Consider the following 22,470-nt stretch of genomic DNA (forward strand, 5'->3'; position numbering starts at 1 on the left):
GTAAAGTTTATCTTTTATTTTCATTAACTTAGAAGAAAAAAACCAGTCAATGAACACTTGTTCCTTCACTGGTTTTTCATCGTTTGGTGATCCAGTGAATAAACACCCCCTTATCTCAATACTTAATTATGCTATGATGCTTTTAAAACAATAAAACGTAACTTCAATAACTAGATTTTGAATTCTATTTTTCACAGTGAGAAAAATAAAACTATTGCATGCAATTAATTCCAATTCAAACATATAAATACAAACAATCACCTTATAACTTTTTCAACGAAACAAGGTGTTGCAGAGATAATAACAATTTCAAAAATTTTTCCAGGGAAATCTATTTGACCAGGTAGTCCAAAACATTGCTAGATGACTTTCTATTGTTTGGCAGTAAGCTATTGTTACCAATCAATCTAAAGAAAAACTTTCAAATTCTTATTTTTAATCAATATATAATGAAATGTTCCTTCACTGGGTAGTGTTCCTTCACTGGTTGGTTTACTCTATCACATTAGTGGATAGCTGGCAATTCTTCTGTATTTTCAAATTAAAACTTTTTGTATTTTCATAGAAAAATTCTTCTGTATTTTCAGATTAACAAAAATGTGTATTTTTCTTTTACATTCACGAATTTTTTGATATAATTAAGAATGATTCTAACTACCATTACAAATTAATAAATTAAACAAAATAAGAAATGCATATTTACATAAAAATGGAGTATTAAAAGAATACTCTAACCCCTTAAATTAATTCTCACAACGCGTCAAGATGATATGCATCATTCCAAATATCAAAAACCATATGCTATTATTAATTTAAATGCTTTCATTGTGTAAATATTAAAAGCTTTTTTGTAAAATGTTTTAATTTTCATTGTGAATAATATGCAAAATTCACAGTTTATCTTTTTCCACTGTTTAGTTTCATAAAAATTAAAAACAATAAATATCTTCCTTTTTTTATGTTGAAAAGTAGGTTATTGAGCATTATGAGAAAAAAAATCTAAATGGTAAAAGTTGTAACTTCTCTGCAAATAAATCTTGAAATTTGCCAAAATTTTCTATCTAAAATCTTTTCCCCCAAAAAAGAAAAAAACAACGAGGAAAGCTAGAAACATTAATAAACTTTATTTACTACGCATAAGTTGCACGCTAAATATAATGCCCAGCTACTATGGAACTCCTAAAATAAGTTAAAAATATAGAGGAAACTTGGAAAACAATGAAGTTTGATGAAAAGAGAAGAAGAATAGACTTCTTTTTAAAGAATTATTATAATTTTAAAAAAATAGCCATATAATAGTTGTTCTTTACATTTCAAAATAAATTTCCTTTTATGAAATTTTTAAGAATTAACTTCGATTAAATATAACATCTTTAATTTTATAGTGATCCGTTCTACAACGTAATAGCAGGTAGGGATAAAAATATTTAACGACACTAATTATTTCAATCAATAGTAAACTTAAATTTTTTAGTTACCACTTTTAAAAATAAAAAATATATAATTTAAATTTTAAATTACATATGATTCATACCCTCCAACTTATGAGGATTTTAAAAATAATTCTTTCTAGTGGTAGCGAACCAAAGTAGAAATTTTTAAAGCAAATGGATCTCTCATAAAACTTTTATCAGAACTTTAGAATCTAGCCATATGGCCTGCACTTTTATAAGTAATAGTGGACAAGATACGCTAAAATTAATTTTTTTTAAATATTAAGACATTAATTTTGCTACCGTCTGAAAAGAAGATTTCTGAAACTACGGAAATTCCGTAGCAGTTGGAGGGTATGTATGATTAAATCGTTTCAAAGTAGGCATTTGCTGTCTTACGAAGTACTTGCAAAGCGTGAGCTAAAGCGCAATAATAATTTTAATTAATTTAATAACCACTTTTAAAAATAAAAAAATTAACATTTTAAACTACATTCAGTTTATATACTATAATAATCTCTTGCTTTCTAATAAGGTACATGCAAAGATGCTAGTTGCTCCAGATTCGTCGAAATATTTTAAGAAAGGGTAGACAACTATAAACTGAAAGAACAGTTAACGGTTAGTTTTGACCTCCTTTTAAAATGTTCAACACGAAATAATTGTAACAAGCTGAGGTATCACTTAGACGTTTGAATTCTTTCGAAATAGTGAGTAAAAACTCTATAAATCAATTTTTTTTAAAGCAAAAATTGTACATTAAAAGACTGCCACTCGAAAATATTTATCCGCTGTCCGGAGAAAGTTGGCTTGTCTGTTAATGTTGTGAGTACTGAATTCGGAAAAAAAATAAACAGTCGAACCTATATCCATCCTTACTGCATATTTCGTTTTCTTGCAGCGACTTGTCTTAACGGTCGTTACACATGGTATTCTTATGTTAATAATGCCCGTTTAGATAGTTTTTGAAAGTATCAGGTTACCGTCACTGTCGTTCAGTAATTCTACAGATATTTTCCAAAAATATTGTAACTATTTTTTTTCTTTTTTTTCAGAAGGAAACAGTAACTCCTATTGCTAACTATAAAGAAAAAGAGGATTCATTGTAGTTTATAAAAAACACCTCAAACATCATGTTTAATGCTTAAGCATCTTTTGATGAAAATGTGGGTTCATAGATTTACATATCTTTGGTTTAGCAATGGTCATTTAAGAACATGAGACGCTTAACATTTTCAATCTGTTCTGAGTGTCTATAAATTTTTCCGAAAAATGCAAAGTAATAAAATTATGCAGGGCTGGGATAGCCTGGTAGGTAGAGCATTGGACCATGTTCAAGAGATCGTGAGTTCGAAGGCTCTCCGTGCAATAAATGGTGACTGGTGCACGCTAAATGAGTCGGGTCAAAAAGTCCTCCAAGTTCCAATTACAAATCAACGCTTCTGGGGGTAGTGGATGGGAGATTATCGTGCTCAGGTCATCTGCGGATGGATGTTGAGTGAATGTGTCGTACCTACAAAACGGACTGTGATGTATATATGTGTGGCAGAAGACGAATTCTTGGTCATAGACGGCGCCCCTAGAAAACTAGAAGAGGCTCACTTTATGGCTTAAAATAGATCTGTCAGTATTGACAAGCGGCGTAGGGCAGAAAAATAAAATTATGCGAGCCGTGATAGCTCAGGGGATAGATAGCTCGCCTCATAATGAGGTTAACCGGGTTCAAATCCAAGTCATGGCTAAGATTCGAATTCCGCACATGGCTCTGCTGACTAAAAATATTCTCAGTGGTAAATGGATCATGGGTTAGAGTGCTCTTGCTGTCAGGCTAACCGCGGGAGGTTTCGTGGTTTTCCACTAAACGAAACGCAAATGTAGGTTAGTTTCATCAAATAAGTCCTCCACAAAGGCAAAGAGTTGCCCACTATTAAAATTCACTTCTAATGCTGTTTAAAACATGTTTTACGTAAATTTGGACGTACCCTTTCGCTTATCGAATGTAGCGAATTTTATGAGAAATATTAGTTAAAATAAAACAGACTTTGAATTGAAAATAAAGGAAACGAAGGAAATAAAGATAAAAATATGACCACCGAAGCCGACGTCTTCAGGGGCTACCGGCCCCGGTAGCCATAAAACAAAACCATTTCTAATTGAGGGAAAAGCTAATGCCTAAATTAACTCCCTCAGTGCCCCGATGGTTTCGTATAGAAGTCCAGGAAAAAACATGAAATACAAATAACCAATTTAGAAAAGAAATTCTCCTCCGGGATGTTTCCCAGTCCGTCGCCAATAGCCCATTGTGCAGCTCTAGTGCGACGCAAATTAACAGCAACAACAACAGAAAAGAAATTCAAACAAAATCATCAGAAAATAAAAACTCACTTAACCAGGTCAAACATCGATTTCACAAGCAAGCCGAATGAAAAGGAAACACAAAAAACTAAAGAAAACAGCGCCCTCTATTACAATGCGCAGATAGAAAATAAAATAAAAGAAGCCAAGAGAAAGAGATACGTAACAAATTAATAGAATGCTTAACTGGGGCTGCTCAGTTAAGACTTGAATTGCGCCCTGTTAAAAGAAAAAAATATATAAAAACCTAGAATTCTTCAATCATTTTCTTAATTAAAAAATTAACATTACAAAAATTTAAAGGAAAATCATTATTACTTAAATTATTCAAAAAATTATTCACAGCTTCCTGAAAACTTTCAACATTATTGCAAATACTTTTGATCCTAACCAATTGTGAAAAAACTAAATTTTTAAACTTTTTTTTACACAAATTAGTATTAAAGTTGCAAAAAAAAAAAACTTTAAATTTAAAAGCTTTTCGTTTATCAAAAACACCAATTTTAATAAAACTGTTAACAATATCAATTTTAAAATCTAAATATTCAACATTTAAACAATTCTCATTAGTTTTCTTCAAAACCAAATCTCCCGGATAAATAGTATAAAAAAAATTAAAATTATCACAATTAAACAAAATCAAATCATCAATATATCTAAAAGCTTTAAATTCATTATGATCAAGAAATTTAGCTTCAAAAAAATTACAAAAAAATATTGGCAAAAGCACCAGAAAAGGAATTACCTTGTGGAATTCCAATAATTTGTTTATAAATATCTAAATCATTAAAAAGAACATTCTCAAAAAGATTAAACTTACATAAATCCAACCAATTAGACTTATTAATTTTCTCATTAAATAAATACCTATCATAAATGCTGTAACAAATCTCAATAATCTTTCCATGTGGTATACTTGTATACAAATTTTCGAAATCAAAATTATTAATGCTGGAAATATCATTAATATAATACAAAACTTCAACATTACTCTTTATAACAATATTTTTCTCTTTTTTAATTTTAAGCAAAATAATTTTTTGAAAACTGAAAAACCTTTTACTAATATCAGAATTATAACAATTGGTACCACATGCTATAAATCTAAATTTAATCGGATTTTAATGAAATTTAACAATGGGAAATAAATATGGAAATGTAATCCTATTTAACCTAAATTTTAATTTTTTACTAAATGCAATAATTCTTTTTTCAATAACTTTTTTATCTTCTTTTAATTTTAGATAAGAATTATTTGCGTTATATTCTCCAATAATCAATTTTTTAAAAAAATATTTACTCATTATACAAAAATTATATTGTAAATCATAATCAATATAAGTACCACTAGGAAATGAACTAAAACTGGTATTAAATAAATTAAATTTAACCCTTTCAATAATTTTAGCTTTCCACTCAGAAAAACCCTCAACGGGCCAATGATATTTTCTGGAAATTTTTGCAATAAAAAAATGAAGATCCTTTTTAATAGATAAAATAAACAATTTTCTTTTAGTATTTGAATTGAAAGCACACATTCCTCAAATCGAATATTTTAAAATCCATCTTTGAACTCATAGAACACAGAATGTTCTGAACGCATATACAACAAGCAGGAATATGAGGACAAAAAACTAAAAATCAGTAGAAAATAATTTTATTAGAAAAATCGGAAGTATCAAGATGACCACGACTCCCTATTAGCCACACTTTTTCCAAACTTGACATTTTCTCATCAAGTTGTTTCCTTAATTTTTCAAGATATTATGTCTTTCAAAAATGAATAGTAAAATTTGAAAATCAATACAAAATAAAATGAAGGTGATAAAATTTATGGCTTGAGGCATTATTCTCGGAGAACAAGAAATCAACTCACCAAATTGCACAACAATCACAATTTAGTTAAAACTTCCACCAATAGATGGCGCATAATTTTATATTTCAACTTGAAATTTATGTGAAAATCCACAGAACAGACTAATTTTAAGTTCTTTGGCAAACAATAGATTTGATATAATCAAAAATGTTCTAGATAAGTTTGAGAAAATCAACATGCTTTGTTTTATACATTGTTATTAAAAATAACAGCTAATCGTTACATTACAAATTGTTATAAATATAATGAAATAATTAAAACAGTTTTTTTCGAACCTGTTTTAATTTCTCATCGTTGTTTTGTTCAATAAAGAAAAGCTCTTCCTTGGAAATGGTTGGATGTCTATCTGGAGATTCATATACTAAGAAAGACCAAAATACAAACCATATGCATCCAAGACCACCTGAAATATTAAATATTTCTTCATAACATTTTGTCATTGATCATTTTATAGTAGGTCAAAAACAAAATGAAATTTTTTTCCTTTTTATTTAATTTTGTGATAAAAAACAGAAAAATTGTTAGAATTCTGTTACGTTTATTAACCAAAAACATCAAAAAGTAGTTTGTAATTATAGAAGCTCGACACTAAAACTTCTTTTGCTATTTACATTTAGACTAAAATATTTTTGATTGTGGTTTTTAAAAAAATTTTTATCCTATATTTTTCAAAAAATCAGAAAATAACATCGATTTTAAATACGCGACATTTATTTAAAATTTGGTTTTTCCGTAACTATTCGACCGATTACATTCAACTTTTGTATTTTGTCGCATTACGTTATACTCCCTTTGACTGATATAAAAACCTAGTGTACTTAACGATTAAAAATGTTTTGATTATGATTAAATAAAATAAGTAAAAATAAAAAAAATTAGTAAAAACTATTTTTGACAGGGATTTTTTTTTTGGAAACACTAATCTATATTTATGCGCAAACATTTTTCGTTCACAAGATATGACGAAATGCGCAGAAAGTAAAATTTGCATTTAGAGGGTCTAAGCTTTTGAAGCCTGTCCAGTCTATTGGGACGATATTTTCCAAATTGCAGTTATACCTCTACTGTTGAAGGAAGAGAGATCTGTCGAAGAAATGTATGTTTACATAGAAAAAATACGTCTTTGTGTTGACACCCAGTGTGACCTAACAAATTATCAAGTTTAAGATCATCTTTTCTAATTTATTACGAGAGAGTGAAATCCGATCTCTAGATCAAAAGTTATTCAGGATACTCTACTTTTTAAATACTTGTCATAATAAATTTTTTATTATGAAATGTAGGTTAAGTTATCTCGGCGTGCAAAGAGGTGAACAAATGTTGATATTCTTGATACACACACTCACATGATTGATTAAATAAAGGATCGAAAGAAACTGCTAAGTAATTTTATTCATTTCTTAAAAATTTACATATTAACAATTAAAAACTTTTTAATGGAACTAACCCATATTTGTGCTACATGGAGAAGAAAATCACGAAAACCTCCCATGGTTATCCTGACGGCAAGGGGATTCTAACCCATGATCCGTCTTCTCACTGTGGATATTTTACATCAGCACTGCGGTCGGTGCGTGCTGGGTGTGGAATTCATTTCAACCAGCTACTGCTGGGATTCGAACCCGGTTTACCTCATTGGAGAGCGAACGCTCTATCCCCTATCTATTATATATAATTCTCTTACGTGGCTCCCAAATTTTGGCTGTATTTCTTTTCCGCCGGTGGCAACGTTTGCTTTGTTTTGAAAACACCAAAGCATTCTGCCTTTTAATGATGTGTTTCTGATCTAATATATATAATTCTCTTACGTGGCTCCCAAATTTTGGCTGAAGTACTTTGTACAACTAAATAAGATTCTTTTCACAACAGTTAAATATTTACTTTATTTTCTTCATTCATAGAGAAAACAGTCGGCAAACAATTCTGTTAGGTTAAAAAACATTTCGCTAAAAAAATAACGAATTCTAAAAGAAATAAAAATAAACAACTTAAAAAATAAAAATGCTGCTGCCAGTCATAGAATTTTTTGAAAGTTAACTTAGCAACATAAATCAAAATGACATAGAAGAGCAACTAGATCAAAATTATGATACCTGAGCGCTAGACGTAACAAATCCTTCAATTCTAAAAGTGTTGTATCGCCAAATGCTCAAATTAACAATTGTTTTCTTAAAGAAATTCTATAAAAAGTTTTAAATAAACAACCTACTTCTACAACTGCTTCTTGAAGAACTTGGCTCATTGATTAAAAATATTGTTTTAATTTTACAGTGCTAACTTTACTTCTACTTTCATTATTGCTATAACCCTCTTTCATTACATTTTACAACTTCATGCTAAATTTGAGGACTTTAAGTTGTTTTGTGGTTGAATACTGACATTTCGAAATGTGTACATAAAAAAATTAATATTTAGAGGTTAAGAGTTGCCTCAGAAAAATTTGAATTGTAGACATTGAACTTAACAATGGAAAGAATCGTTTTTGTGAAAAATTGAATTGTATTGTTGACATCAAAACTAAAAATATTGTGTTTCAACTTAACAATACTACCTTAATTTATACTTTAGAGTTGCCTCGGAGAAATTTGAATTGTTAGCAATGACTTAAACAAAAAGTTTTATTTTAACTGACATATAATACATTATAATTTTAACTTTTTCTATGACTATACTCATTTTCTTACTCTTTTCTTTGTTTTTTATACATTTTATTTTTTTGTGATAAAATAAAAAGCTTATAGTTGCTCTGCTTCTGAACACTGATGAAAACACAAAATGATGGGCTTCATCAACAATCAAAAATATATACATTTATTTTACAAACTCCATATTATTAAGGTGGCGCCCTTCAGAGAATTAAAAATACAAAATTATCTTCATCAAAGCCGATGCTTTACATCCGGCGTTCAGTGGCAGACTATTATTTCATATTGTTTTACAACACATGGCTTTAGCCCTCTGATGGGAAAGACTTTAAAACAAAACATACAACAGTTGCTTTTCTCAACAACTGAAATTTAGAATAGTGTGATTAAGAAAAATATGTGAACTGTTTGCAATTTCAAATTAATATCGAAATGTACAGGTTTAGAATTTTCTACAGTGAAAAGTTTTCGGAACTTCAGTATTCAAAAAAGTATACAAAAACTAGACGTTAAGAACGTATCCAATGAGCGAGCAAAGCGAGCATTGGATTGCGAAGCAATCCGAAATGAACTGTGAAAGCAGTTCCGGGGGTTGGTGAGTGCCAGCGAGCAGGGGGCGAAGCCTCCTAGTATACATATATTTCTAAAGAAATGCATACCAAAGATGTAGAATACAGCCGGCCATCCTCCTAGAAAACTTGCACTGCTGAGAAGACCAGATATAGGCATGGCAATCACATTCCCGAATGGATTGCCTGTAAATATAATTGTAGAAAATCTGCTGCGTTCTGTCATGGGCGCCCAAGTGCTGATCAGGTAATTCATGGCTGGAAATGTTACACCCTATAGAAGTGAAGGGTGGTAAGAAACAATAAAAAATACATAGCACGACAAAAAGCAGTTCTTAAATGAATTTCTTCTATTCTATTTTATTCCCTTCTATTCTGTTCCCTTCTCTACATTTGAATTCAAACATTCGTGGTATAAGTCTCATTTCCAAATAAAGTTGAGAAAGCAGGTATCACCTCTTACATTAGAAAGCCTTCACACGGGTTTTTACAAGTAGTCATCTCAGAGTATTTAAAAAGTAAGCCAATTGTGCGCATGAACCCTAATTCTATTTTAACAGTAATTGAGAAAAATGTGTCGTATATATTTGAGAATTGAATCTGTTGTCGTTGACAAGTAAATAAGACAAACCAATATATTCAGAAGTTAAAAAGTTATTTAGTCATATATTCTCCACCACTTTCTTATTCTTCTAGATTTTCTAAGCAAATTGAATTTCTTATTAAATTTCTCTTCAATACTCTTTCGTGAACTGAGTGACTTTCACAGTAATCTAATCAAACTATCAATATGAGATTGTGTAAGGGCTTTCTGCCAATTTAGTGTCACTTTCGGGGTACCACAAAACTACGTACTTCTTCGACAAAGAAAACAAATGTGACAGTGAGTTGATAATTATTAAATACAGTTTGATCGTATCGCAGTTGAGACGAATAAAGTTTGAATGAATATCTATTTAATTATTCCAGGATTTTATCTCAGTTATAAGATACTATAAAGATAGATTTTTAAAATGAAAACGATACGAAGCATCACCTCCTACATCAGAAAGCCTCCACACGGTCTTTTATATTCTTCTTACTTACCCGCGCAGACTATTTTAAAAGTGAGTCATAATATTCATAAATAAAACAATTTTTTAGTCAGATATTTACTACCACTTTCTTATTTTAACAAGATTTTGTATTAAATGACTCGTTCAAAAAGAGGATATCCTTCAAAGTGGTCTGATCGGACTAGCTTTAAAATACCGTGTGTAGGCTTTCAGTTATAGGAGGCGTTGTACGAAGTTAAACTGGGTGGAAACAGCATGACGAAGTGTTGGGGGCACCTTAAAATTTTTTCGATGCAGCGAGAAAAAAAAGTAGAGACTAATTCAAAAATCGAATTACTGAATGTAATTTGAAAATATTTGTTTTAATTTTGCACTTTTATTTCATGCTGCTGTTTTATTTAAAATATAAAAGTGAAATATGAAGTCAAATAGTAATATGTTCTAACATCAATGTTTATTAATCTGTTTCTAGAATTCAACTAGTAAATGTAATTTTAATTTTTCGGAAAAAAAGAGAATTTAAATTTATCTTTAAATAAAATTGAAATTATCATTAGATTACAAACTGAAGAATAAAATAAAGCGGATTCTAACATACCCATAGTTTTATTTTTTTTGGGAGGGGGGGGGGATGAAGAGGAAAAATCTGTATTCAAATAAAGACATTGAACGCTAATGAGTCAACTCTTTATATGCTATCGGTACTTTAAAGTTACATAAACGTAAATTTTTTCTTTTTAACAGAAATACTTCAATAGATGGCGTTTTTCAAATGATCATTGAAAAAAATGTAATATCTTAATACGGAAATTAATAAATTAAACGCTTTAAATTTGATTAGAAACAAAGTTTATTAATCGAAAGAGCTAAACAATAAAGCATGCATTTGTAAAGAAAATGTTTTTGGCTCTATCAGAAAAGTGAGTAGCTGCAACAATTAATTAAATTTCAATCTTACCTCACCAATTCCTTCAAGCACTCTTACAACGATGAAAGCTGTTGTACCCAAGCTGGCCGCAAGGGGAGTTAATATCGAAAAAACAGCTGTAATAAATGTACCCACTCCAAACAGCCACTTGCCACCAAATCTCTCTGCCAGCACTCCACCTGGTACCTGAGTAAGAATATAGCCGTAGAAGAAAGAACCCAAGATAGTGCCTTGCACTTTGGAATCCCAATTGTACCGTGTCCCCTAAAAGAATTGATTTGTGTTTAACATTTATTACTAAATTTTTCATCCAGAGCAAGTTACTTGAAAGTTAAATACGAATTTAGCCGTAAAAGAATGCACCCAAGATATTGGGGGTTCTCTTGGCAGTGCTTGGGAGATCTCAGTTGCACTGTACGCACTAAAAAAGTAAGAAACTAATCTCTCTCCGATTTTCTGTTTTCAGTTTAATTTTTAACTACAAATATATATATATATATATATATATAGATATATATATATATATATATATATATATATATATATATATATATATATATATATATATATATATATATATATATATATATATATATATATATATATATATATATATATAGATATATATATATATATAATAAATAAATAAATACAAGAAAACACTAAGAAAGTTAAGAAAAACAGTAAGTATCATTTATTGCGCTAAAGCTGCAAGTAAACAGCACTCATTTGATAAGTTCAAAATGAAGAATAAAACAAAGAAAAATTATAGACATATGAAAAAAAGGGGGTGGGAAATAATAAGTAAAAAAATAACAAACAACATTTCATTAAAAAAAAAATTGAAATGTTAATTAAAAAACCGGAAAAAAAAGATATAATCTTTTCTTCAGCCCACACGATTATATCCGCAAAACAGAGTGCTTTCTGATATTGTATCAATAAAGCCAAAGCAAAATATATTAATACAATAGTGTGAGGAGCACTCAAAAAATTTTTTTATAAAATAACTACAAATAAAATAGATCATAAAAAGTAAAAATAACATGTAAAAACAGATAATAAAATAAAATAAAAAGAAAAAACATTAAAAAGGGGGGACTATAAAGCGAGCAGCAAAATCATAACAACTTACATGGACGGATATTTTTCAAGAATGATTTAAAAATGTTTTCGCAGAAAGATTGCCAGATTACAAAATATGAAAACAACAGATGAAAACAAAAGCACAAATTGAGTGTAACAGGAGGGTTTTAAAGTGTCGGTCTTACTGCACTGCTGAAGTGATTTGTTATTCTGAGTTTTGATTTGTTAGTTACTAAAGATGGGCCCGAAATGGATGTGCGCAAGGTAATATTATACTGGATAATTTTAAAAATTGATCATAAATAGTTTTAGAAGATAGATGTTTATTTAAGAAAAATTATAAAATAGAAAAGAGAAACATAAATTGCCTGCTTTGCAAATAATTTTAGCCGCGGATTTGCACGATATGGATTAGCACATAGAAAAATTATTTAAATTATCAAAGAAAAAATTTTAATAGATAATTTTAACACGGATTTGCCCGAAGTGGATTAGCACATGGAAAAATTAACAAAGAAAAAAATTTTTAGCAGAAAAAAAAACATTTGTTGAGTGCTCCTCACACTATTGTATTCATATATTTTGCTTTGGCTTTATTGATACAATATCAGAAAGCACTCTGTTTTGCGGATATAATCGTGTGGGCTGAAGAAAAGATTATTTCTTTTTTTTCCGGCTTTTTTTCCGGTTTTTTAATTAACATTTCATTGTTTTTTTTTTTTTTTTTTTTTTTTTTTAAATAAAATGTTTGTTATTTTTTTACTTATTATTTCCCACCCCCCTTTTTTCATATGTCTATAATTTTTCTTTGTTTTATTCTTCATTTTGAACTTATATATATATATATATATATATATATATATATATATATATATATATATATATATATATATATATATATATATATATATATATATATATATATATATATATATATATATATATAGTGTAGGGCAGTGTTTCCCAAAGTGTGGTACGCGTACCCCCAGGGGTACAGGAACAGTTTAGTGGGGGTACGCGTTCTTATGCGAAATATCTTGCAACAAAAGAAAATTTCTCAAAATTTTATTTAAAAACAAAGCTAGCCATGAAAATTTACGATTACGTATTTTTCTATTGACTATTTTTTGTAGAGTTAACAGTTAATAATTAGGGGTATCAACAGCCAGTTGTGATTTTTAACTTTTGGGCAATTTTTTACAGTAAAAAATAGATTTATTTTGTATTAGTGGTACACCGTGTTACGAAAAATTTCGAAAGGGTACACAAAAGTCCTAAGTTTGGGAAACACTGGTGTAGGGTATAGTGGGCAAATGTATACCGAGCAATGGCACTAACTAGACCTATTTCGGACATTTACCAAAGTAACTATGTGAATGTCAATATTCACAAGTGGCAGTTCGGTCATTCACAGTAACATGTATACAGTAAAACCTCCCTTTATGACTGTCTCTAAACATCGAAAAACGACCACATGTTTATGGTATCGAACTTCTTCCATATGATTTACATTATGGTAAGGATCCGATGAACGATTTCTGTATAGCCACTTATTGCTGGCGCGAATTTTGAATTAGGGTTAGTCAATGTTCTCACAATTTTTCACATTAAGCAAGATTGCGTATATGGTCACCATAGTAGAATTTTCTTGAAATTCTGGAAAATTTTTCAAAATCACTGAATTTTACGAATTCAATCACACTGCGCTCGGTTTCTTTCTTTAAGGTACAGTTTATACCGCAAAATTGCAGGACTACAAAATATATTTTCATGCAGGACTTCTTTAAGGGAACTAATCGCATTCACGTTACGCGGAGAAGAAAATCACGAAAATCTCCAAAAGTTACCCTGGGTGGGATTTGAACCCAGTTCACCTTATTGGGAGGCGACTGCTCTATCCCCTGAGCCACCACGGCTAAATGAATTGTATAGATAATACTTTTTGTTAAACTCATGATTTTTATACCCTAATATGCCTAGCCTTTATTTTAGCAGAAATAATTGTACTAGCAATGCCAACTACCGTTTTTTACTTTTTTTTCTTCCGGAGTCTGACTCTATATGAATACATTTATGATTCGCTAGTCCAGAAGAGGTTAATAATAAACAAACCTTACTTTGAACTGTGTGCTCTCAGTCTGAGTACCAGCGTTCAGAAGATTTGGACATTCCACAAATTCATGAAGTGATCCATTACTTGAAGACGTTGTTGTTTGGTTGACCATAGCAACTAAAGCAACGCTGAGATTCACTCGCATTGTATACACACTGACCATTCCAAGGAAGCCGAGAATGATCAAGACATATCTTCTTGGAAAATAGAATGTTATCATTTCTAAAAATTAAAGTGGAAGAATAAATCAATATGCATATCCTTCAACTACTCTGGAATTTTATAGTTCCAGAAAATATTTTTTTCGCGTGGTATTAACCTTTCACTTACGGCTGATACAACGGATGGTCCATATTAGCATGTGCAATCAGACGCCGTAGGCAAAAGTTTAAAGGATATAAAGTGATGCCATCTTTTCCAGATTCATGAAATTGTTTAAGAAAATGGTAGAAAACTATAAACTAATTTGTAGAATTTTGGTTAATTTTGCCAATTTTTTAAAAGGGTCAACATCAAACTGTCCTTGTCTGTTTTAGAAATCTGGGCATGTGGTCCCAGCAGCGGCCTTTATCTCGTTTATCTTGTGAATGAGATAAGGGCCGTTATGAGTTGAGAGTATTCTAAGTCGTTGTATTTATGGTAAAACTGTTCAACAAAGAGTTCAGGGGTCACCATGACTGAAAGCCCTTATATAGAAGGACGGAAAAGAGGAAAAACTGGTACGAAAGGCATTTTATTATAGCATTTTTTTTGAGAAAAATAAAATATCTGTAACTATCAAGATTTCTTTAAGATTTTAACATATATATTAATCTGGTTCTTTTCCAAGAAAAAATAGATATTGTAGAATAGTTTAAAAAAAGAATAAGTAAACTCCTCCCGATAACTAACTATAACTGAAATGGTTTTACTACCAGCCTTTTCTCTTTTCCGTCTCGCTTTCACCCCTGGGAGACGCAGCGTCCACCTTCCAATGACGAACAGGCTTTGAGTCTGTAACAGGCCTGAAAGCGAGACGGAAAAGAGAAAATACTGGTAGGAGAACTATTTCAATATTAGATTTTATTCGGGTGGAGTTAATCTATTTTCAACAAAGAACAATTCACCTTAATTAACGTTTACTCGGCGGAGAAGCAATTCAAGATAAAAATTGTATCTGTTAAAAACAAATTAGTAATTAAAGAATTTTATTATTCCCGAAAAAAAAATTAAAAATGAAATTTATTTGTTACCAGTTTTTACTCTTTTCCGTCTTGATATATATAGGCTTTCAGCCCTGGTATGTAATGTAACGCTGCTAGTCAATCAATGTAAAATAGCTAATTAACATCTGATGTGATAATTTTAACAGTAGGCTATCCAAGATCTAGGTGTCGGCTCAAATTAGACGCACAACCTTTCTCAAGGTGCAAACTAAACAATATGGACCTAATTAGGCTATATAACTAAAACACCAACATAGGGTACACAATCAATTAGCGCTAACATAAGTTTCTAATCGTGTTCTAAGGCAGTAAGCCAAATTAGACAAGTTTGTTTCTCATGATACTAATTTTTCAAATTCAATAGTTTACAGGCGATGAACAACACCATAATGGAACCACTAGAAGATATTGGTAAACACCAAACCCATTATCTAACCAAAGTAACGATGGTTTGACAGATTAACATCCACTTATGGCAAATGATTTCCATTTATTGCCATAATCAACTATATAATCAACTAATACTCCCCTTGTAGCAGGTCCACAGGTACGGCAATAATTCTGATAAATTGTCGCTACTAGGCCGGGATAGCCTGGTCGGTGGGGTGCCGGGCCCATGTCCAAGAGTTCGTGGGTTCGGTCCCCGCGGGTCGAAGACTCCCCGTGTAGTAAATGGTGACTGATGCACGTTAAATCTGTTGAGTTTCTTAAGTCCTCCATCTTCCCATAACAAATCAATACCTCTGGGGGTACTGATCCAGGAGTTTCCTTGTCTTCCGGATTGGTTCAAAATTGCAAGGCTACGGCGTTGAGCATTAGTAGTCGTAAACCCAAAAATTGGGTCCGCTGTTCAACGGCGGTCATAAAATAAAATAAAAAAAATGACGAACTGGGTTCGAATCCCAGAGATGGGTCGTCGATACGAATTCCGTACATGGTTCGCACCGACCACAGTGCTGATGTAAAACATTCGCAGTGAGAAGATGGATCATAGGTTAGAATCCCCTTGCCGTCAGGGTAACCGTGGGAGACTTTCGTGCTTTTCCTCTCCATGTAACTCAAATACGGGTTAAATCCATCAAAAAGACTTCCACGAAGACAAATTTATCTCAATATTTGATCCAGGAATTCCTATGTCTTTTGGATTTGGATTCAAAATTACAAGGCTACGGAGTAACAGTAGTAGCCGTAAACCCAAAATTGGATTGACTGTTCAACGATGGTTATAAAATAACTATAACAATGTATCTAAGGCTCCTATACTATCAGAGCTGACCTATCAAGCAATATTGGAGCAAACAAGTTAACGTTATGTTATTACAGAGATGCCAACTGCTCTGGTCATGCCAAAATAATTTAAGAAACGGTAAATAACAACGAAGTAAATTTTGCAAATAGTTGACAATATATGCTTGCATTTAAATATGTAAAGCATGCCATAAGTACTATGAAGTGGTGAATTATATAAGCTTACGCATTGTTTAGAAATAGTGGTGGAAAAAAATCCACTAAATCGAACTTATTAAACCAAGAATTACAATTAATAAACTACCACTTGAAAATATTTATTCTCTGTGCTTCTGTTAGCTCTTTGCTCCAACAATAAATCGGCCTGTCTAATTCAGGGGCTTTAAGTGTATCGTTTCACTTAAGCATACCTGCCAACTCTTCCGGATTTTCCCGAAGATTTTATTTTCATATTTAAAGTGGTAGTAAATATATTCTATTTTTTCGTTTATAAATTTAATTTTTAAATGATTTTGATCACCACTATTCTTACAAAAGTTAAGCTCATATATAAATATGCGTTACTATCATGGTTGTCTCAAATACAACGTATTTGCTTACTTATAATTGAAGTTTTAATTCCATTTTAATACCACTGGGAAAAATTATAATGGAAAGGATTAAAAGTTGGCAGGTATGCATAAGCCTATATTATCACTAGAAAATACTTATCCGCAGTCCGGGGCATGCTGGCATCGCTGAGTAGTACTATTTGAACAAATTAGAATTGAAAGAATTTTGTCTACCACTTCAAATAAGTAAATTAAGCAAACATATCTAGCAGATAGTGTTATTAATTGTATAACAAGTGGTCGTGGTCATGCTCTTAAAACAGTTGACCCACAGTCTGAGTTTTTTTTTTTTTTAATGGTAGCAAAAGTAAGATAAATCTCGTTTTGCTTCCAATGAATACTTATTGTAAAAGAAATATGTATGATAGCAATGGGATAATTCCCAAATGAAAGATAATGAATATATCAATTAATAATTCAAACATTTTGCCGCCTGAGCCACCATTCATTTATTTTTCCAGGTCGTGGGAACCCTGGTAGAGTAGAAGTTTTATAAACAATCTAAAAGAATTCTATTTTTTTTTACTACCACTTTAAAATTATTTTGTTCGAACTCAAATAATATAGAGTGTAAACAACACTAAATATTCTTACCCCTCGGGGTGTAATCAGGGGTAAGCTAATCTCCGTAACTTAAGTGGTAATTACCAGGACGGCCTCTTTAAACTCGACCCTCTTATTCTATGTACTCCCAAACTGTAAATATAAGTGTTTATTTTCCCATTGTACTTTAATTTTACCTTTTTTCACGTACTTTTTTATTGCTTGTAATTTTGTTAATACCTAATAAGGGCAAAGTGCCATTTTCTTTTTCTCTCACGAACTCCATTTTGCTCCCCAACCTTTATTTTTGTCATGTATGTTTCATAGTCTAATTGCAGGATGAATGAGAAAAGGGCTGTAGGGCCTCAGACGCCCAGTTCCACTACTCCGAACGAACACTAAATATTTTTTGTATTTCTGCAACTCTCACTGAAAGCAGAGTCAACCCATCATTAAGATGATAGACCCATAGTTAGATTCGTTGTCTTTAGATGAATGTTGAGTTACTTTTCATGCTAAATGTTTCAGACTTCATTCTACTTTTAAAATTCCCCAAATACATATTTCGGTGGATTTTTTGTTGCTAGTTAAATAACGTTTTCAATTGTAATTCGTATTTCTGTAAATTATTTTTTTTAAATCCCGTCCGTACGCAGAGATGCCAACTGCTCCGGACACGTCAAAATTGTTTAAAAAACGGTAAATAACTACAACTAAAATTTGCAAATACTTGACTAATTTTGCTTGCTTTTTAAAAGGTTTAGTATAACTTGACTATAACAAAGTGGTGAATTATATAAGCCTTCGAATTGATTAGAAATAGTGGTGGACAAAAACCAAATAAATTGAATTTATTAAACCAAGAATCGCAATTAATAAACTACCACTCGAAAATATTTATTCTCTGTCCGGAGCAAGTTGGTATCTCTGCGTACGCTATTTTTAATTCTACCCATTCGCAATTTAATTCCTATGTCCCGATTTTTCTGAAACCTATTGCATCTAAATGCCGTCATTCTAGATGGTGAATCAGTCTTAAGCAAAACAAAGCTGGCTAAAGTGCAAGCTTTCTAGTAATAAACTTGAATTTCATCAATACTGATCAAGTTAATAAATAAGCTTATAATATTATAAAAAAAATTTAAACAAAAAAGTGGTAGTAAATTATTTTTATATTTTTTTCCGTTTAAGTATTTTGCTGCATACATAATTATTTACCGGCGTCATTCGGTATGACTATATGGGCAATGAATTTTGAAAGAGTTTTAAAAGTTTCTCAAACAATTAGAGAAGGAAATAATTTGTAAATGTTGTTGGTGCCTCTTTATCAGTACTGTCACGCCAATGAGCCAAACGTTCTGGAGCGGGCTCAAACATCACCTACACTAGAAATCCACCACACGGTTTTTAACAAGTTGTCTGCGTAGACTATTTAGAAAGTAAATCAGTGATTTGCATGAAACCAAATTCTATTTTAAAAGTAACAGAAGTGTCAACTTGCTCCGGGCAGCAAATATATATTTTAAAGTGGTAGTTTATCAATTGAGATTCTTAGTTTAATAAATTCAATTTAGTAGATTTTTATCCACCACTATTTCTAGATGATTCGTAGGCTTATATAATTCACCATTTTAAGGCATATATGTCATGCTATGCCGTTTAAAAAGCAAGTAAAAACAGTCGAATAGTTTCAAAATTTACTTTGTAGTTATTTACCGTTTTTTAAATTACTTTGGCGTGTCCGGAGCAGTTGGCATCTCTGAAGTAATCGAGAGAAAGTTATCATATATATTTGAGAAATGAATCTTTGGTGGTAGACAAGTAAATAAGACAAACCAATTATATTCATAAATTTTAAAAAAAAATTGACATATATTTGCTATCACTTTCTTATTTTTACTAGATATTCTATTAAGTGTTTCATTCGCAAACTAGTTTACCTTCATAGTGGTCTGATAGGACTACCCATAAGAAACCGTGTGGAGGCTCAAATCCCGTCGTTATCCAGGGTAAATATTTGTGATGTCTTTCGCGAATTTGTGTTATTTGTTCTCAACTTGACAAAAACTTATAACCTGTCTCCGTATTAGGACATAAACGTATATACATCTGCAGACTTATGGGTAAGAGCATACCCTCCAACTTATGAGGATTTTGAAAATAATTCTTTCTAGTGGTAGCGAACCAAAGTAGAATTTTTTAAAGCAAATGGATCTCTCATAAAACTTTTATCAGAACTTAAGAATCTAGCCATATGGCCTGCACTTTTATAAGTAATAGTGGACAAGTTACGCTAAAATTAATTTTTTTTAAATATTAAGACATTAATTTTGCTACCGTCTGAAAAGAAGATTTATGAAACTACGGAAATTCCGTAGCAGTTGGAGGGTATGGGCAAGAGTATAGTTACCTCTTTATTTACCGGGGTAACTATTGCCACCTGGTATTTTCCATTGAAAATTACTTTTCAAGTCTATTTCTTGGACATGTTTCCACAGCCAGGATTAATTGGAGAGCAATTGAAAGAGTTAAAAGCATAACCTCATTTTTTAGGTCTCCATCTCTTAGCGGCTATGGTAGAAATGACACGTAATTTTGACCCAAATCAAACGACGTAGACAACGCCTGAGCTAATACCCCCTCAAATATCTTTACACAATCAATGAGAGGACTTTCAGCAATGACAGATTTATCGTGCACCTTGCTTTGTGTACACTCGCCATTTTTTTTCTCTTTCTCTTCGTTTATACTCACAATTATGGCTCCCGGCCTTACACCTGAGGTGCGTGCGACGCCTATACCAACTGGGCTTCTAAAGTTCTCTTAACTACTCAAGTCTACATCGTAAACTAGTCGTTTTGACACTGTGTGACATTTACTGAGGTATGATTAAGGCAATCCCAATTTTTCTATGGATCATGGGGATAACATTGTCTAGTTAAAAGTTAGTGGAAAATTAAGATACAACATTTTCAAAATCATATCCCTCTCACAGTATTATTTTCTTTCTTTCTAATTTTATTTTATAACCGTCGTTGTACAGCTGACCCAATTTTTTTGTATTAACGACTAATGTTCAACTCCATAGTCTTGTAAATTTTGACCCAATCCAGAAGACAAGGGAACTCCTCGATCAAGTATTAAGATGAATTTTGCCTTCGTAGAGGACTTTTTGATGAAGCTAACCCCCGCATTTGTGTTACATGGAGAGGAAAACCGCGAACTCATCCTGTGATAGGCCTGACGGCAGAGAGACTCTAACCAAAGATCTATCTACCAGCGAGGATATCTTACGTCAGCACTGTGGTCGGTTCGAGCCGGTTGCGGAATTCGTAGCAAACCAGTCTTCGCTGGGATTCGAACCAAGTTCACCTCATTGGAAGACAAGCTCTCTAATCCTTTAGCATACACTGCTCTTTATTTCCAATTGCAGTGACCTTGAGAAAATGTAGCAACTAAATAAGAACGAGGAACAATAAAAAGTAAGTCAATTCGCATTCCAGTACAAGCGACCAAGATAATCGCACAAGGCCACTCCAGAGTTTAAAATATTCTTGTCATACATGAAGAAGCTATCAAGCAATGTTATTATTACCATTAGTTATCATATGAAAAACTTACTAGCCTTTGCTATAGGCTACATGAATCAAATTTGCTGAAATTCTCAAACTGCCTGCTTTACAATAACTTTTCAAATGGTTTTCACACTGATTAAAACGGTAAAGCACTATTTACACGTCTTTTAGAAGACCAATGCAAATTGACGTATAACTGAAAATTGAATCTCATCGAAAAAACAATAATTCTATAACGTCCAGTTAAAACTTACTGATTGCTATGGAGTACATGAATCAAATTTGCTATGATTCGCAAACTGTGATGGGAATAGTTAATATGATTAAAGAAAAATCCTCATCCAAAAGCAAGCGGGAGGGCATGCTTCGGTACGAAAGAAATAACTCACTTTTAGCTAGTACGAGTACATACTCGAAATATTAAGTAAAATTAAATTATCTTTGAATATTGTTGCAAATGAAGAATATGCAAATTAAAAACAATTACAAAGTTCTGATTTTTTACTTACTCTTTGATTCAAATCCTTTTGAATTTTGTATTTCTTTTACGTTTTGCATTATGAATTAGAAACACCTGAAACTTCAAGTAAGCGAGGATGATTTACAAAAAGAATTCAAGGAAATTTATTTGGGAAATTTTACTTATACTTATGAAAGGTATGTAAAAATATGTTTGCTAAAATCTCGTGTTATTGTTATACAAGTGCGAAAGAGAAATAAAAATTATATTGCCAAAAAGTATCTTATCATTTTAATATTTTATTTAGAGATATCAATGGCATCATTAAATCCAGATGAGGTTAAGTGTTCCAAAGCACGTGAATAAAACCGTGACGTCATGGGAAGTGAATATGTCGCTAATCTATATTATATAAAACGCTAATACGTACGTACGTATGTATCAATAAAACCGATGATATTTCTTTTTTCGCGCTGGCAACAGTTTTCATTTTTAACTGATTGGATTCGGCGCGCAAGAGCACGTAGTGAGCAACCAGATAACAATAACCAGAGTGAGCATTATCAGGTTGTTCAATTCAGATTCATGCACTAAAAACATGACAATATTTAATTTAAACTCAATTAGGAATTAATTAATTAATTGAAGTGAGAATGCTTTAAAAGGCCGCTGTTGAATTGATATTTTTCTACTGGGAGCTACCTAAACGAACCGGCAACCTCAAACTAAAGAGCGTTTTCTGAATTAGAAATTCAAGGAAAGTGATTT

The 22,470-nt window shown here is 31.5% G+C and overlaps 1 protein-coding gene across 1 annotated transcript in view; it reads right to left on the minus strand.

Moving 5' to 3' along the window:
• Positions 1 to 21,937, minus strand: part of LOC107440499 (sialin) — a 32,495-nt gene extending 10,558 nt beyond the window's left edge. The window contains exons 1-5 of the mRNA XM_071181925.2: positions 21,752 to 21,937; positions 14,065 to 14,282; positions 10,892 to 11,125; positions 8,969 to 9,152; positions 5,940 to 6,067 (exon numbers count right to left, since the gene is read on the minus strand). Of these exons, the coding sequence (XP_071038026.2) occupies positions 5,940 to 6,067; positions 8,969 to 9,152; positions 10,892 to 11,125; positions 14,065 to 14,282; positions 21,752 to 21,800 (813 nt within the window). The 5' untranslated portion in view covers positions 21,801 to 21,937. The remainder of the gene's footprint in view (positions 1 to 5,939; positions 6,068 to 8,968; positions 9,153 to 10,891; positions 11,126 to 14,064; positions 14,283 to 21,751) is intronic.
• Positions 21,938 to 22,470: the final 533 nt, after the last annotated feature.

This window comes from Parasteatoda tepidariorum, chromosome 4, assembly GCF_982258835.1.
Source record: "Parasteatoda tepidariorum strain Cologne lab strain chromosome 4, Ptep-v5.0, whole genome shotgun sequence".
In the NCBI taxonomy this organism is placed as follows: Eukaryota; Metazoa; Arthropoda; class Arachnida; order Araneae; family Theridiidae; genus Parasteatoda; species Parasteatoda tepidariorum.